The sequence below is a fragment of the Chelonia mydas genome, chromosome 12, assembly GCF_015237465.2.
Source record: "Chelonia mydas isolate rCheMyd1 chromosome 12, rCheMyd1.pri.v2, whole genome shotgun sequence".
NCBI classification, from domain to species: Eukaryota; Metazoa; Chordata; order Testudines; family Cheloniidae; genus Chelonia; species Chelonia mydas.
Window position 1 is genome coordinate 27,980,747 of NC_051252.2, and position 17,702 is coordinate 27,998,448.

Genomic DNA, 17,702 nt, shown 5'->3' on the forward strand with positions numbered 1-17,702 from the left:
ACCCTAAGCAAGTTTGCAGATGACACTAAACTGGGAGGAGAGGTAGATACGCTGGAGGGTAGGGATAGGATACAGAGGGCCTTAGACAAATTAGAGGATTGGGCCAAAAGAAATCTGATGAGGTTCAACAAGGACAAGTGCAGAGTCCTGCACTTAGGACGGAAGAATCCAATGCACCGCTACAGACTAAGGACCGAATGGCTCGGCAGCAGTTCTGCAGAAAAGGACCTAGGGGTTACAGTGGACGAGAAGCTGGATATGAGTCAACAGTGTGCCGTTGTTGCCAAGAAGGCCAATGGCATTTTGGGATGTATAAGTAGGGGCATTGCCAGCAGATCGAGGGACGTGATTGTTCCCCTCTATTCGACATTGGTGAGGCCTCATTTGTAGTACTGTGTCCAGTTTTGGGCCCCACACTACAAGAAGGATGTAGAAAAATTGGAAAGAGTCCAGCGGAGGGCAACAAAAATGATTAGGGGACTAGAACACATGACTTATGAGGAGAGGCTGAGGGAACTGGGATTGTTAAGTCTGCGGAAGAGAAGAATGAGGGGGGATTTGATAGCTGCTTTCAACTACCTGAAAGGGGGTTCCAAAGAGGATGGATCTAGACTGTTCTCAGTGGTAGCTGATGACAGAACAAGGAATAATGTTCTCAAGTCGCAGTGGGGAAGGTTTAGGTTGGATATTAGGAAAAAACTTTTTCACGAGGAGGGTGGTGAAACACTGGAATGCGTTACCTAGGGAAGTGGTGGAATCTCCTTCTCTAGATATTTTTAAGGTCAGGCTTGACAAAGCCCTGGCTGGGATGATTTAGTTGGGGATTGGTCCTGCTTTGAGCAGGGAGTTGGACTAGATGACCTTCTGAGGTCCCTTCCAACCCTGATATTCTATGATTCTATGAAAATAACTAGAGGGTCAAACAAATCGTTGCCTCTGTAGACTGAATTCCCTGCACACGCCAGGGATTCCTTGCATTCTTCTACCCCACCCCCCATAGTCCCCTACACAAGCTCCATTTGCCACTCTCACATCCCCTTCTATTTCAGGGACAACCTGCAACTCTCCTCGCACCTCCTCCCACGCTAACGGCTTTGGGTACCTCCCATTACCCCTTTCACCCATGCAGGGCCATCCCTAGAAGGGTGCAGGGCCCGGGGAGGAAGTGATGGATATGTCACTTCCTGGACTGACCCATCACTTCTGGGACCGACCACACTGATCAATCACACCGGCCCGTGGGGCCCCTCAAAGTGTGGGCCCTGGAGTGGTCGCCCCGATTTGCTGTACACAAGGGATGGCTCTGCACCAATGTTCCCCATTCTTCCCTCCCCACCAGATGTGGGCCATGACTCTCTTCCTTTGCTAGGGGTTCTGTGGGCCCTCTCATGCCCCTCCTCCCTGTCATTCCCCACTTCTTTATCATTTGTACTTCCCATTTCTTCCTCCACCACATGCCAGGGCTCTGTGTGTCTCCCATGTCTGCCTTTTCCATTCTTCTTGCGTGGGGTGGGGGCATGTTATGCTACAGGAGTTTAACCACATGGGAATAACGATTGCCAAATTAAAGTAAATAATTATCATATGGAACACTGGGTCCAATGATTGGTTGGTTTTGTTTAGGGCAAAAGTGTTCAGGAAAATGTTGTTTCCTTCATAGGAAATGATATTTAAATTAGGAATAATTGCTCATAGATTCCAAGGCCAGAAGGGACCACTGTGATTATCTGACTTCCTGTATAACATAGGCCAGATAAAGTTCTCCCTCCCAGGGCTGCAAGTGTCATGTAATACATTCTGTACATTTTTACACTCCTGGATTTCTCTGCCATGTCACACATTTCCACAGCCCAGGCGGATTCCTGTGCAAACAGCTGAGCTGTGGGAAGGCTGCAGGCATTTGCCTGCTGTGGTGCCATCCTGCCAGATGGGGCCTGTGCCAAGGCAGTCTGCCTTCTTCAGGGTAGTGGTGGGAACTTCTGTGACTATGTCTTTAAGGGTCTGGGGCCAGGAACATTGCAAAGAGGGTGGGGCAAGACTCTTCTCTCATCCAATCCAGTTGGGGAAGAGCTAGGAGAAGAGCACCAGGGCAGACACTAGCCAGAGAAAGCTACCCTGCTGAACTCTTTGAGGACTGGTTGGGGAAAATGGGCTAGTGAGGGAGAAGTGGTCTAAGGCCCTAAACCTAGCTCCAGGAGTAGAGCTGCGGACTCTTGTCCCGAGAGAGTGACCATTTGAAGCACAACAGGAAGGGAACTGGGGAAGGTCTCCTGCACTGGGACAAGAGCTGGCCAGGATTCCCACATAGACCCAGTGCAGGGTGATCTGGGGCAACAAACAAAGCAAGTTACACTTTGTAGAATGACATCATATATCAGACCCCATGAAAGGAGGTATGTGTTTTGATTCAACCTACAGTGGGAGGGGAGTGCTGGAGGGGAGTCCCCTGTGCCAAGGCCTCAGGGGAGCCTGCTGAGCAAGCAGCCACTCTATTTCTCCGCTTGGTGCCCACCTTGTTGGATTGAGCAATAGTAAGAGGTCATGGGGGATTCAGCGCAGACACAAGGCAAGGGACTCAAGGCAGACCATAAGCTCAAGGCGAGGGACTCAAAGTAGCCACAAGCTCCTTCATTTCCAGTAAGCTGCACCAGGATCACCCTCATCGTACACCCCTCCTCTCCTCAATGCTCATCCATCCCCAGCAACTCCATGTATCACAACACTCCCATATTCCCTGGGACCCACCCATGCAGCACCTTTAGCTACCCTAGGGAACCCGGCACTCAGCTATTTCCCAGGGAATCATCATTTTCCCCTGAACTCATTCCTATATCCAGCCACCACTTTCCCTCACAGACACCTCCATTAAGCTAGCCCACCAAATAGCCCTCAGACACCCACGGCCCTCTCCTAATCACACCGTACCCTAGTCACAGCTGCCAATATTTTTTGTAATTCCATTTTTTACCCCTGCCACTGCCTGAGATAATGTGTAGACACTGAAGAGGGTAGATATATGTAAAGTAATTACAAACATGCAAATTAGCCCCCAACATAATTTGCATAAAATGTCAAGAGTTGCACAAAACTTGACAGCTATGAATCTCCTCATATGGGGCAGTAAAGGGGAGCAAAGGGCATGTAAAGAGCAAAGGGGGACCCTGCACTTAGTGTTCCCATACAGGAGTCAGGCATAACCTGGGTTCAGCAGCACACAGGGACAAGGAGCAGGCGTGAGCCATCATTTCTAGCAATGCCAGCAGACCCAGAGAGGGGGCACATCTTGGTGGATGCTGTTATTCTTTCCCTTGGCAAGCATATCTCAGCTCACAAGAAGCATAATTCAGCCCTCAAACTCTGTCTCACTTTCTCATTCTCTTTCTCTCTCGATAATTGTCTTTTTCGCATATGAACTAGCTTAATTAGTGTCATCATTATTTTTTTTAAAGTCATTCAAAAGAAGTCGCTGCAACAAAACCATGAAGCACATTTGAGTTTGATTTGATGCGGCTTTCTACACAATCAGAAGGTCGGAGAAGGAAAATGAACAATTTCTTGTCATGTCTTTGTTTATTTTCTTTTCTAGACAGGTTAGTGAAGGCACAATGGCAGCTGGGAAGTGGACCCCCTCAGTGATGGGGAGTCATTTCAGAGACAAGAGATAATGCCTTGACTCTGGCCACATCAAACCATTATTGTAGCTGGAAGCCAAAGAAAAAGAGAGAAAAATCCTTTATATTATTACTTTTCTATGCAGCCACTGTAAGTTGGCCAGGTTCTTTCAAATGTGCTTTTTCAAAACTTAAGTGCAACATATTATATTGTATTACTGTATTAACCTTGTATTTCGTATCCCTTTGATATGATTCCCTTTGCAAATGCTTGAAGTCTGCATAGATCTAACAGTAACTTTAAAATGCATTCTATAAAGGAACCTTAAATAATACAACTACTAAAAAGGTTTTGCTTTATCTAGAACATTAGGCTGGTGGCATATTTCTTCTCAAAGCATAATGTTTTGTCTGTGGTCTCTGAATAATGTTTTAAGTCATAACTGATTACTTTTTCATTTTACTAACATCTCTCACTTCATGAATTTCTGTATAGATTTAAACAAATTGATTTTTTTTCATAAAGAAACATACAAATCTCTGGCAAGAACTGAAATGTTAATTAAATATTCTTTTAAACTAGGTACCTTTGTTACTAAAGTAACGGCCACAGATGCAGATGATCCAGTTTATGGAAATAGCGCAAAGCTGGTTTACAGCATTTTGGAAGGACAGCCTTACTTCTCCATTGAACCACATACAGGTAGGTGACCCTGAATTAGGACTCTCCAGGTAACAATATACATAAGAAACAGCATTTTCTGAATATTTCACTCACTGCACTTAAACACGATATGTAAATAGGTGTCTGTCAGCATTAGTCAGGCTGTAATCTATGGGTATTTGATTCGTTTCCAATTGTGATCTGATGATGATTTTTGTTTTAAAAAAAAGATCCTCTATTAGTGATGCTGACAATAATGCCAAAGTCAATACTGTAGAAGTTACTGAAGCAAAACTCCCATTACTGTATGACTAACAACTGGTTAGGGACTGTATGATTTGGCCTGGGGATTGTCATGAATATATTATATTTTTTAATAAAAGACTTTAGAATTTCTGGCTAAAGACTGTAGGGTTTGGCTTGGGTATTTTAATGAATATACTGTGTGCTTTCATTAAGAAATATTTGTATTCCTTGATTGGATGGATCTGGGGACAGAGAATATGTTTTATTTGCATGAATTTGAGATGGCTTTATTTCTCATCATTTGCAATGCCATTAGTAAGTGTCTGATAATGTAGGTCATTTCAAAGAAGTGCTAAAAAAGCCAACCCCACATTGTTTATTCTGCTTATGCCACATTTAAAACAAAAAAGCTATTGAGAAATGTTTCGGAGAGATTTGTTCTGTTGTCTTTTTTCCCAATGTTAATTTTTATATTTTTTCATGTTAGTTACTGTAAGTCAGTTGTGCTGGCCTCAGAAGGATAAGAAAAGTCTAACTAAAGTTACCTGAAATAACTTTGCCATTCATAAGTAAAGCAGCCATCTCATGCTTATGCAGATTAAATCTTTCATCAACACCAAAAAGTTCTGTTCAGAAGAAATTATTAGATGATGCTCCTAAATCAGTTAAAATGAGCCCGATTTTTACCTTGCTTGACACACAAATAAATTCCTCTTGGCTTCAGCTGAGTTGCACAAGGAAAACTGTTGTTCATTGACTATAATAAAATGTACAGAGGTGTCTGTGAGCCTATAATAGTGTGTTATGCATATAATATGACAGAGATCACTCTAATAAAGTGTTTTCATGTGGTCAGAAGAAAAATCAAAAGCAACCATGGCTATGGAACTGTCCTTTTGCAGCACGGTTTATTAATACATTGCATGCCTTACGTGAATCTCAGGTCTATGAAAATCTCTTCTGAATGTAGCACAATGAAATTATAGTGATTTCCTGTTGCCAGAGAGAAACACGTCCATTGAATGGCAAAGGGCAGTCCCCTCTTCCCATTGAAGAATTTTCTCATCCTAGCTGAAGTACCACATAGTCCCTATATCGTGCATCCGCATATATGTATGTAGGCAGAGGCCTGACCATGCAGAGTCCCTTTTGGGGCCTTAGAACATATTATTTGGTTTCTATAATACCTTTCAAACATAAGATATTACAAAATATTATATATAATAATGACTAGAGTTAGATATATTGGTATATATCTAGTGCAACAAATGTAGTATTCAGTGTGTTCTGTGCTTCAGACACCAGAATCTTTCAGGAAGAAAAATAGTTTAAAGTGGTCCAGGAGGTAATAGCCATAGGGTAATATAATAAAATGAAATAAAGGAAAACTTAGTTTGAATATCGAGGCGGGGGAACCCATACCTAACAGTGAGATCTTTTATACTGTGAAATTATTATCAAAGTGAAGTAGTAGAATTCCCATTGCTGGAAATATTTGAAAGACCTGGTAAAGCACTAGAAAATAAACTGTACAGAACAATATAGCTTTAGTCAGAGGATGCATTAGAAGACTTAATAGGGCTTTTTGATCACCAATTTCTTGGATTCTCCAAGGAGCAGCTCCTGATGCACATGTTCATAAGTCCTTTAGCTGTTCTCAAGAGCTGTGCAAAACTAGCAGCTTTCAAAGAGGAGCTGAAAAGTGTTTTGTTTATCCAAGGTGAAGCTTTTTCATTTATTTCATTCAAAATGACCTTCATGGCAAAAATCCCAAACCTAAAATGTTGTGAATTTGCCCTCGGTTTATTATTTATATTTCAATTATTTTTTTTTACTCATATTGGCTCTTTTTCTTTCTGGGAAATCTGCTTAATACAAGAAATGACAATTTATCTCCCAGGAAAGCAGATGTTTATTTTCATGAAAGCCAGTAAAATCTCTGAGGATTTTTTGTGAACCTACAAATCATGATTTTTCTCCTGTTTCATTAGTATTACATTTCCCCACCTCATTTCCACTCATCAACAGTGCTATCAGTAGCAGTTCAGTGAGCATAAAAAGGTGATAAATCAGTTCTCTAAAATGCATTAACTCATATAGGGTTCAATTGTGACAGATCCTGAATAAGTGTGCTGCCACAGAAGTAGTCCCAGGAACCATATTGTGACCCACAGTCTGGGTCCAGGATTCCTCCTTACTCTATGGGAGAAATAGTTTCCCCCAGATTTAAGTTTGGCACAGATTGTATCCCCTTCATCACCAGGACATCCGATCTGGCTCACATGCTGTGGGGGAGGATCCAAAACTCTACCCTTTCCCTGCCCACTTCCTCCTGACCTGTGTGGGAAGGGGAGTGAGCCCATGGATGCTGCTCTGTGACTCATGTTGCTATGTATAATATGGGCTGTCAGCACAGAGGAGTGAGAGGGTTCCTTTCTATTTCTGTACATCAGTGCATACCAGATCAGATCATCCTGTCTTTAAATTTTAAAACAAATTGCAGTGTCATGCTGGGGAGTTATTGGGGGTAGATCCTAGAGGAACTGGGAGTATTTAATACTGAATATTAAATCACAGAAATGACATCTGCATAACCTTGTCGTCTAGAATATAAAATGGCTAAACAAATACTCATTGACATAAAATTTATCTGGCACATCAAAAGTGAATACTAGCCTTGTAGAAACTACAGCTTTGCACGGTTACTGGATGAAATGGATTATTCAGGTAGACTAAAGGTTTACAGTCAAGGGGCTTCCAAAGAGTTGCACTGTTTTCAGAAACTGAGGAGGAAATATGCAGCAAGTTTTCCTGATAATCTGAGCATCTGGGAGTAATAGAATTGATAATGCCTGATACACACCAGGGACACTTTTATGGGTTGTTACATTCAGTCTCAGAAAGCCAATAGTAATAGATCAAATATAGTTACAATTTCCTAGCAGTTTGTGGCATTGTAAATTTCACCTCCTCGAGGTAGCGATGCATAAAACATGCAAATGACAGTATTCTCTGTGCATTTCTGGAGTTCAGCAACTTTCCAATTTGAATAGTAAAGCTTAAAAATTAACATTAGCAGGTGGAGTGGGGGGAGGATGCATATTAACAAAGACAAAAAGTCTGGGTCTTCAGAGGAGCAAGCAGAATTAAAGTAGACATCCTGGGCTCTTTCTCATATGCGTCTAATCTTAGAAATGTGAGTGCCTCACAACTAGTATTTTTTCCCTTGCTGAATAGGCTGGGACAATGTACTCCTAATACCCTAAGCGTGGGAATATTTGTGGTAGTTTAACTCCTGAGAGGTGTTCAGATGCAATGGCGATAGGGCACTAATATAACAACTTGGAGTAGTTAGAGTGTGATCTTGTCAGAAACAGATGTAAAAATGAAGGAAAACCTTCAGAAGGAGGCAATTTCAAGTAGCGTAGCTGATTTCTGTTTTTTCCTCTGTGGTTCCATTTTCATACATCCATATGAAGTGCAGGAGCTTTCCACATATAATACAGATATTTGTGCACTCATATTATTTCTACAATTCTGTGCCACAGATAAAAGCATCCCTGTATGAATGGATGCATATAAAAATGTGAACTACTTAAAAATCCATATTTATATTTTCCATCCCTCAGATGTTGCAGTACAATATTGTCTGAGATGACTGTCTTTTGAAAATTTTCATCCAGATTCCTCTCTGTGGTGATGCCAGTGCCTAGTGCGGTGTTAGAATGAAGGTGGCTTGTTGCCTCCTCTATTCAGGTTCAGTTTCTGGCACAGGCTAGATTTATGCCTCTGTTACAATGACCCCTATAGTTAGTATAAAATCATAGAACTGATAGGATCTTCCCTAGTTACATCATCTCCTGCTTCCTTCCTCCTCTGGCCCACCCCAGCCCTGGAATATCCTCGTAAACTGGGCACCACAGCAGAGATGGTTAAGCGCAGGGAGACTTGTCTCTTTGCCTTGTGTACACTGTACTGCTGTGCCTGGGGATATTCTTTGGGAAGCCTTAGGGCTGCCTTGCTTCCTCTTTGCACCTGCCTACCTGCCATAAATGGGCTACAGGATCTTGTTGAATCAGATCCTTAGTCAAGACTCTGACACTGGTTTTCAGTTTGTTTGGCACATTTCTGTGTAGCTGCATGTATAGACATAAGTATTGGTAGAAGACCCATGCTTAAAACAGTCATTTTCCATTACCTTTTATGAAAAATGCATTTTCATAGTATTTCTCAAATTATGATTTTCCAACTCTATTATGTAGGTTATAGTGCACATCCCAGAAAGTAATCCAGTAATTATCTTTCCATTAAATGTCATTGTCACAGTTTGAGGAAAATACTTTCTGGATATAATTCTCTCCTCCTTTCCACCTGCATGGGTTCTTCTACAGATGAGTTTTAACAGGGCTGTTAATTCATACGTTAGAGAGGAAAAATAAATAAATATTTTTTAAATGAAGATTTTGTATGACACCAAGTTATGACACCAAATTAGTGATGTAATTCTCACTAGACTAAATAACTAAATCATAACTATAAATCCATAAATCATAACTATAGCTTGTCAGACAGATATGGAGCCGTGGCTTAATTTTTCCAATGTTCGGTGTTAAGACAGGATTCTGATATTATTTATAAAGGTATGCAAATTGCATTTACTCTCCAGTAAGTCACACACTTACAATTTTTTCCCCAAGAAGATGCTCAAGAATAGTTCTCATTTTTCAGCTTTTCCTAGGATATTAAATCACAACAGTCAGTTTTACAATATGAATATCATAGTGGAACATAATCTGAAGTGACACGGTGTTCTACAATATAGAGGTGTCAGAGAAAATACATTTTCAACTGTCTGACTTATTTACATTTCATATGAACTTATTAAAATACTGTAACTCCTACACTGTCTTTGAAATAAAGTTTCGTGAAGGCTGCAGTTTAACATATTGCTTTATTATACTAGGAGGCACAGTATATTATTCAAACGGAAACCCTGATTGTTTATAAAGCAGTAAATGTTTTACATTTTAAAAGAGGCTGTCTTGGAACTGCTCACTGGGGCCCTGTCTACACTGAAAAATTAGATCAACCTAGGTATGTGGCTCAGAGCTGTGAAAAATGTTGTGCCCTGAGTGCTGCAGTTAGGACGAGCTAATCCCTGGGGGTAGACATGGCTCGGTCAACAGAAGAATTTTTACCCACTCTTGGAGAGATGGATGAACTACACTTAGAAAAGCCCCTTCTATCGATGTAGGACATATGTGTCCTATGGAGCTACAAGCTGCACAGGTACCGCACCGTACCTGTGCTGCTGTAGTGCTGGTACTGTAGACCTGGTCTGGGTGTCATGGGTAGAGTCTGATTCAATAAAACTGAGATAAAAAACATGCAAACCAGGAGATCTAGAGAGCTGAGGTCATTTGTCAGAGGAATATGGAAACTTTCACACAAGGTCATTGACTTGAATTCAGCCCTGATTGTTAGTGACTGAAGGGTTTCCATGATGCAGATGTGTTGAACATCCGTAGGAAACCAATCCAACTGAGAGATGACAGGTGTTCATATCACACACATGACCGCCATGACTAACTCATATTGCAAGTCTTAGAGAATCTACAAAATAAAAACTATATCCCGCCACCGTTACTTGTGTTGAGAAGTACCTTAGCCATTCACTGGTCCCATTAATTTCTGGTGAGCCAAGCAAGGGCTGAATTGAAGCCACTGCCTACTGATTTGAATGGGACTAATCACTGTGTGATGTGCTTCTCACCATGAGTTTCTAGGTGGAATTCAACGTGTCTGGTTTTAAGCGACAAAGGCCTAAATGGTTTGGGACTTGGTCCGACCCCTCTCCCTGGGCCATACTGCTGAAGTTGAGATACCTGGTGGTTCTCAAGCTGGAACATACATGAGTAAGCCAATCTAATGGTAGAAATTGCACCTGCAAATGGGCATGCCTGAGTCTTGTATTTTAACTCTGATCATTCTTCAGTCTTTATTTGCTCCCTCTCATTTCACAACCATGTTCGGAATAGCGTACAAACAAAATAATATAAACAGTATAAAATACATTACATTACAAACGTTTCTGGCACAACTGACTTCCTCTGTCTAGCTGGGAAATCACCTAGTTTATTAATAAAGGCTACATTCTGTATAGCCTTAGGAAAAATGCCCTAGGAGTACTGCGAGCAGATATAAGGTTCTTCATTATAAAAAGGCTATTGGAGAAACTGGAGAAAGTTCATAGGTGGCCAACTAAGGTGAGAGTGATGAAAGAATATGATGTGATGAGAGATTGACTGAACTTTATTTGTATAAACTGATTAAAATGTGATTAAGGGAGGATATGAAATCATTGCACAAATATTAGACAGGTGTTAATAAGAGGGAGGGGAAGGGACTATTATTGTAATTATGTGTGGTAAAATGGAGAAGTAACATCCTTAGACTAGAAAGAGAGATGGGGAAAATTGAGCTTTGATACAAGAAATGCAATCTGGAGCTGTGTAATGAACTGCCTCGGAAGGGAGATGAACCATTTTCTCTAGACAGGTTTCAGAGTAGCAGCCGTGTTAGTCTGTATCCGCAAAAAGAAAATGAGGACTTGTACAGCCCACTGTATTTTCCACTGAATGAATCCAATGAAGTGAGCTGTAGCTCATGAAAGCGTATGCTTAAATAAATTTGTTAGCCTCTAAGGTGCCACAAGTCCTCATTTTCTCTAGAGGCTTTCTAAATAGTTTAGAATTAAACCCTACTGGGATTAGTACAGCGGGAGAAGCTACTCTGTGTTCTTCTGGGCTTTGATTGAGCCATGGCTCTGTGGCTCTCTTTACCAGCTAATGCTGTGTGGGAGCTGCACTAGTTATTGCAGATTTAAGCTTTCATTTAAAATAGTTTTTTGTAACTTTCTAGTTCTTTTGATTGTGTATTGAATGAGACTGAATGTTGTGCTGTCTTAATAAGCATGCAGACAGAGTGAACCTGTGGTTTAAATTATATTCTGTTAAATAGGTATAACACCTACTGAAAATAATAGGATTTGCACCTACGTAAATGAGAGTCTATCTGGGCAAATAACCGATTTTTTGGGGGGTGGGGTGCTTTGCTAGCACTTCTGAAAAATTGAAAAGAAAAAAGGTTGAAGTCAAACTGACTCCAAACACTTTTGGAATTTTCAGTTAATTGAATAAGTCAATTTTGGGTCAAATAAAACATTTTGTTCAACCCAAAAGATTTTGTTTCCTAGCGTTTTTAATGGGTTAGATTCACACACTAGCTAGAGAAGGGGGTTGTTTCCCCTGTACAACTTTTAGCCCAGTGGTTAAGGCATTCATCTGGGATGTGGGAGATTCGAGTTCAATTCCATTTCTCTATGGCCCAAAGACTATTAAAATATTATATACAAAGTAGAACAGCTTCAACAGGAGAGACTGAGGCCTTGTCTACACTACAGGAAATAGTCGACCTGAGCTACGCAATTTGAGTTACGGGAATAGCATAAGTCAAGTCAACATAGCTTAGATCTACTTACCACAGGGTCCTCACTATGCGATGTCGACAGGAGATGCCCTCCCATCAACTCCATTTACTCCTCTCGATCCAGTGGAGTACAGGAGTTGACAGGAGAGCAATCTGTGGTCGGTTTAGTGGGTTTTCACTAGACCCGGTAAATCAACGACCGATGCATTGGTTCCCGTGTGTCAATCGCCCAGTAAGTGTAGACAAGCCCTGAGAAAGACTTGCCCTAAATACCCTATTACTCAGTAAATAGGGCTGTCACCTGAGAAACCCAAGTTCAAATCCATGCTCCGCTTCAGGCAAAGTGGAGCACTGAACCTTGTTCTCCCATATATATCCAAAGTGAGTAGCCTAGCCGCTGGGCTGGATGTTAAAAGGGGGGATCATCACCATATTCTTCTTCATTTGTGAATCTAGCTGAGGGAGGGGGAGAAAAAAATGTCTGAGAGAATTTGGTGAATTCATGTCAAATTTTTGAATAGTTTCAGGTCAACCAAAACTGTTTTTTTTGGCAAATAAACTATTCATCTGAAAAATTTCACCCAGCTCCAGCTGAAAGCAGAATTTGGCCCCTTAGTTCTAAAAGAAGTGGAAACTAACTCTCATTTATCAACAAGGGCTGTTAAAAACTGAACCCCAGTGGTGTCAATTTCAATGTTAGAGCTGTTGACAGACTTATATTTGACATTTTAGTAGATCCCTTAAGATTGTTAGCCACACATAGGATTATGGGCACAGCTTAAGAGGGTAGAGCCGAGTACTACCTTTTTTCACCTCTCCTCCTCACTATTGCTGGACAAGACAGCTCAAGAGGAATTTTCCAGTGTTGTTATCTTTGAATCTACACTGGTGTGGGGCAAGTCTGTCATGCCTCAAACAGAGAATCTTCCCAGCTCTTTCTTCTTGCTCTTCCTAGTGTTTGAAAGGAAAATGTCAGGCCAGGTTGTGATCACAATTATATTGGTGTAAATGTGGAATATCTCCATTTTAATCATCGGTGTGTCCAATCAGAATCTGGTTCCGGTTTCAAAATCTGGGAAGCAGTGATTCATTTTTGGCTTCACTAAGTAGAATTTTCTTTGTTTGACAGTGCTAGAAGCAGTGCTGAAGATGCACTCAGAAGGCCACATTTTCAAAGCAAGTGTGCAGTTTTTCCTGTCACTGTATACTAAGCTCCTTTTATCCTTAGGAGATGTGTTAAGGCATTTATAAGGCTAACTGTCCTTAGTAGATCCTGTGAGTTGTCTTGGTGATGACCCAGTAGGGAGAGTCTTTTGCAGAGAGATTGCTTGTGCTGCAGCCCTGGGGCTAAATTCTGAAGTCCTTGTTTTCATTCGTGAGTCAAAAGGATAATTCTCATGGGTAAAAGCTGTAGGATCGGGCCCCTTGATCACAACAGGAGAAGAGTTGTCTTTTCATATTCATAAGGAAAAGATTTAACCACTGTGGACGTTTGAAAATAATTACAATGATTTGTGGTTGGAAAATAGGAGTGAACAGAACATTATGAACAGAGGAGTCTGGACTCTAAAGGGATGATTTCTGCTTCTAAAATTTACCAAGTAGTAATAATATTGGTATTTCTAACACTGCAGATCAATACCTATATCACCTCACAATGCTAATGGATTATATTAGACTGAGGTATCTTCCTGATATGTAGTATGAAGAGCAGACTTTTGATTCTGTCTGATTAATTTTGTTCTTTAATAGAATGAATTCTTTTTTGTCAAGGTGTAGTCAAGGTCCAGACTCCAGAGAAACATTTTTCACACCGCAATAACAATAATGATGATTAGTATAAGCAAATAAAAAGATGTCAGTCGGTTCAAAAGCATCTGGTGGTCTGCATTTGGCCCACAATCCACCTATTGACTACCCCTGTGTGGCAGGATGGACTAGATCCGGAGTTCTCATGGCCCTGTGTCACCCTGCCCCAGAATAGAACAGTGAGAAGTCCTCCAGGCAGGCTAGAGTGACTTCAGAGGAGCAGCCAATCAGAGGGGCTGCTGGAGCGACCAGTAAAGGGCCAGAAGGGCCAGATAAAAGGCAAGCAGCAGAACAGAGCCTTTAGCTGCTTTGTGGAGCTTCATGGGGGAGTACCCAGTGCCAGGCTGGCTAGACGAACAGCAGGACCATGGACAGGTCACTGCAGAGAGCTCACCAGACAAAGCCAGGCCCAGGGAAGACTGCCAAAGACCGGGTGCCTGGCTGGTTCAGTGAGCAGCAGGACCAAGGAAAGGTCAGTGCAGGCAGGTTGAGCCCAGGGGACTGAACGCAGAACCTGCGTAGACCAGACAAGGGTTCCGAGATGGCCCCTGTTGATCTGGTTGCAGACTGAGTCCAGGGAGGGCTGCTGAAAAGGACAGCAGCTGAGGGTACTGAGATGGGCCCCGGCTGGGTGGTTGAAGAAGGCAATGCCTCTATGAAGAAGACTAAGAGCTATGGCCCCATACCAGTACCATAATAAGAACTTAGGACTGTATACCCAGAGGGGAAGACCGCGTATGTGGCTTGGTCAGAGGGCTGAGCTGCTGAAGACCCACAGAGAACCCTACAAGCTCAGCCAATCTCTATAACAAGTGTAACTACTTCTATAATATATTCAAACATCTACATTAAAAGAACATCAAGGTTGCAAAGTCAAGCACTGAAACGTTCGGAAATACTTGAATATAAGATTTCTTGTGCAACCTTATTCTGGCCCCCTTGGGTATATGCATTATGATACGAAATTTCTAATGACAAATAACCATAGAGTTTAAGGCCAGAAGGTCCCACCAGATCATCTAGCCTGACCTTTTGCACATCAGAGGTTACTACTCCCACTCAGTTACACCTGTATTGAACCCAACAACCTGGATTAGACTGAAGTATTCAGCCTCAGGAGACTAAACTACTGGCAGAGAATAGGGTGGACCGAGAAATACCAGTGCATGAGGTCCTTGCAATAGCAGCAAATTGATTTGGCGAGATGCACCCAGATGATCCTAGCAATTAACCTGCATACTATTTTTTTTCCACAAGGTCCCTGCCTCATTCAGTGCGTGGTATCATCCTTCTTCCTGCAATATCAAGGGCAATTATAGTTAGGCAGAGTACTATTAGAAATAAAATGAAATCCTAAGGATGCAGGGTTTACATATGTGATATGCAGTGAAAAATGTTCATCTGCCTTTTTCACTCATAAAACAATCTCATCTATTCTCACTTTTTGTGTGTACCTTTGAAAATTTATGCTTGAGTGAATAAATTGAATAGTTGGTAAGAACAGATGAAAAGACCGTTTTCCCCATAACTATGAAACCCAGATAGGGTCTTCTAAAACATACCAGCTTCTATCTCAAGAGATTTTATTAAATGACAGAGAGATGCATATATGGAGGAAAATGTAGATGCTGTTAGTTCATACACAATGGGAAACGTGCAAGGTCTAATTAAAAGGAAGCCTAATACGTAAGCAGTCACAAAAAATATTCAAAATGTGGTAGATCTAGACAAATAAAGTACAACAGTTTCTAGGTTCTTATATAGAGTTTCCAACACTTAAGGTCTTAAGAGATTTAAAATGTTTGTTTAGCAAGCAAGTAGAATTGTGCCCTCTTTCATTTGAATCTTAAACAAACTCATAACTCAGTGCTACTATTCAATGAGTATATTATATATATAATACTTTATACAGAGAATTAGAGTAAAATTAGCAGATCCTGATAAAGACGACATTGACAGTTCCTTCTCTCATTATAAAATAAACATACCAAAAAAAATAAAATAAAATAAACATACCAAAAAAAAAAATCACCCAAAAATCCAAGACAGCACTCAAAAGTAGGTAAATATCCAGGGAGGATGGTTTGATGGCTAAATGTTTTTTAAAATTATTGTGACCAATGTGAAGTTTAGTCCTAATGGAAACTGAGGGAAAGTTTTACACACATCTTAACATAATTTCTTTTGTGTTCAAGAAATGTAGAATCCCACTAGTCTGTATGAGCGCTGAGACCTTGGCCCAGATCCCACAAGTGACTCCAAAAGGGCAGAGTCCCTGTACTGCTTAGAACTCTGTAGAAGTCTGTGGGGCTCCATGTAGATATAGGGCTCAGGATCCTGCAGGATCAGGCCTCAGGGCTCAATCAAACCTCCCTTACTAAAAATACTCCCATTGAGTTGGATCAGGCCTTAAATTACTACTACACGTAGAAATAAAAATCTGTGCCAAGATCTTAGCATTAGGATGGAGACAAAACAGACATAACTGTACATCCCTCAGAGACTGATCTTTAGAAAACTGAAAAATTCTGATATCTTACTTTCAACAGATATGGGAAATATTGGAATATGAGACACAGGAGATCACTTGGGTGGTGGTGTATTGGTGAGATAATGAATCATTCCAAGTTGGGTTTTTTTAAGTGTTTGCTTGTGTTTTGCTACTTCCCCACATATACACTGTTGTGTATTGTTTTATAGAACTATATTAATAGACATTTAAAAAAGAGAATAGAAAGAGTGGGAATGGCAAAGGGAAAAAATGCTCAAGTACTTTTGTGCTGCTTGCTCCTCCTTTTCCTCCTCACTATCTGCAGCCTCTGATGCCTCGGTTCTTATTCCCTGATCTTTTCCAGTGTCAGACACTGTGCGCTCTTCCAAACAAGTTTCTAAAAGCAGTCCACAGAGGTGTATATTAACTGATTCAAGTCGTGAGGCAGATTGTGCAAATTGCTCAGTGAATGCATTTAGGGCCACTGTAAAAGAAAATCCCATCCTGCAGCTGTTTTATTTGCTATGGAGCAGTGTGACACAAATAGCTGTTCAGGGAAAGTAACATAGCGTAAACATTGTGACTCCTATATTGGGGACTTTTTTCTGGGAGACTTTTAAAGTGTGGCTTACTCCTTGTTTTTTTGTTTGGGTTTTTTTTTTTTTTTTTTTTGCTTGTCAGCATATTTCCTTTCTTTTCTCTATCTTTGAAGATAGATTCCATAGATAAGATATCTTTTAGATATCTATTTATTGACTACAGTCTAAGAAAGCTCTCCCCTCAGCAACTAGACTCTCTGAAATACTCTGCACAGGCTCATTGACACAGCCTTTACTATTCTTCTCCTCCCTAGTTTTAAGCCACTCTCATAATTCCCCCGCCCCCCGTTAGTTTATGTCTCTAGCTGCCATAATTCTTTACTCTGGGACTTACTCCTTTCCCATTTTAGTCCATCAGAACCCACATTTCAGGGCATATCACAAAGATTATTTATTCAAGGTTTTTTCTGAGTTGAGTTGGGATCGAGAAGGTTGAATGAACAGGCTCTTAATTTTCGTGTGCGCTAAGGAGTGCATTAGCATTAATATTAGGTGAGCTTCAATTGCTTTCTAAGAGACGTTTGAAAGTTTGAGTAATTCCTGTGACTACAGCTTGAAGATCGATACAGTGTATGAGGTGAAAGAATAAATAAGTTTCAGAGACTCAGTCCTGAAACCCTCTGTGTTCAACTTTTCTTATCTTCTCCTGTTTTAATCACATTACTTATTTAGCTGAGGATGCAGAGAAAAGGGGGGGCTTTTGTGTTCGTTAATCTGGTTGTTAAGAGATACTGACACTTCTGTTCTTTTGCTGGACAGCATACCATTGATATTGAGCATAGCTGTAGTGGTGG

At 41.0% G+C, this 17,702-nt stretch overlaps 1 protein-coding gene across 2 annotated transcripts in view; it reads left to right on the plus strand.

The window, feature by feature from the left end:
* CDH8 (cadherin 8) overlaps window positions 1-17,702 on the plus strand; it is a 190,902-nt gene that overhangs the window by 85,743 nt on the left and 87,457 nt on the right. For both annotated transcript variants that reach the window (XM_007059249.4, XM_043526361.1), the window contains exon 4: window positions 4,195-4,314. In XM_007059249.4, the coding sequence (XP_007059311.1) occupies window positions 4,195-4,314 (120 nt within the window). The remainder of the gene's footprint in view (window positions 1-4,194; window positions 4,315-17,702) is intronic.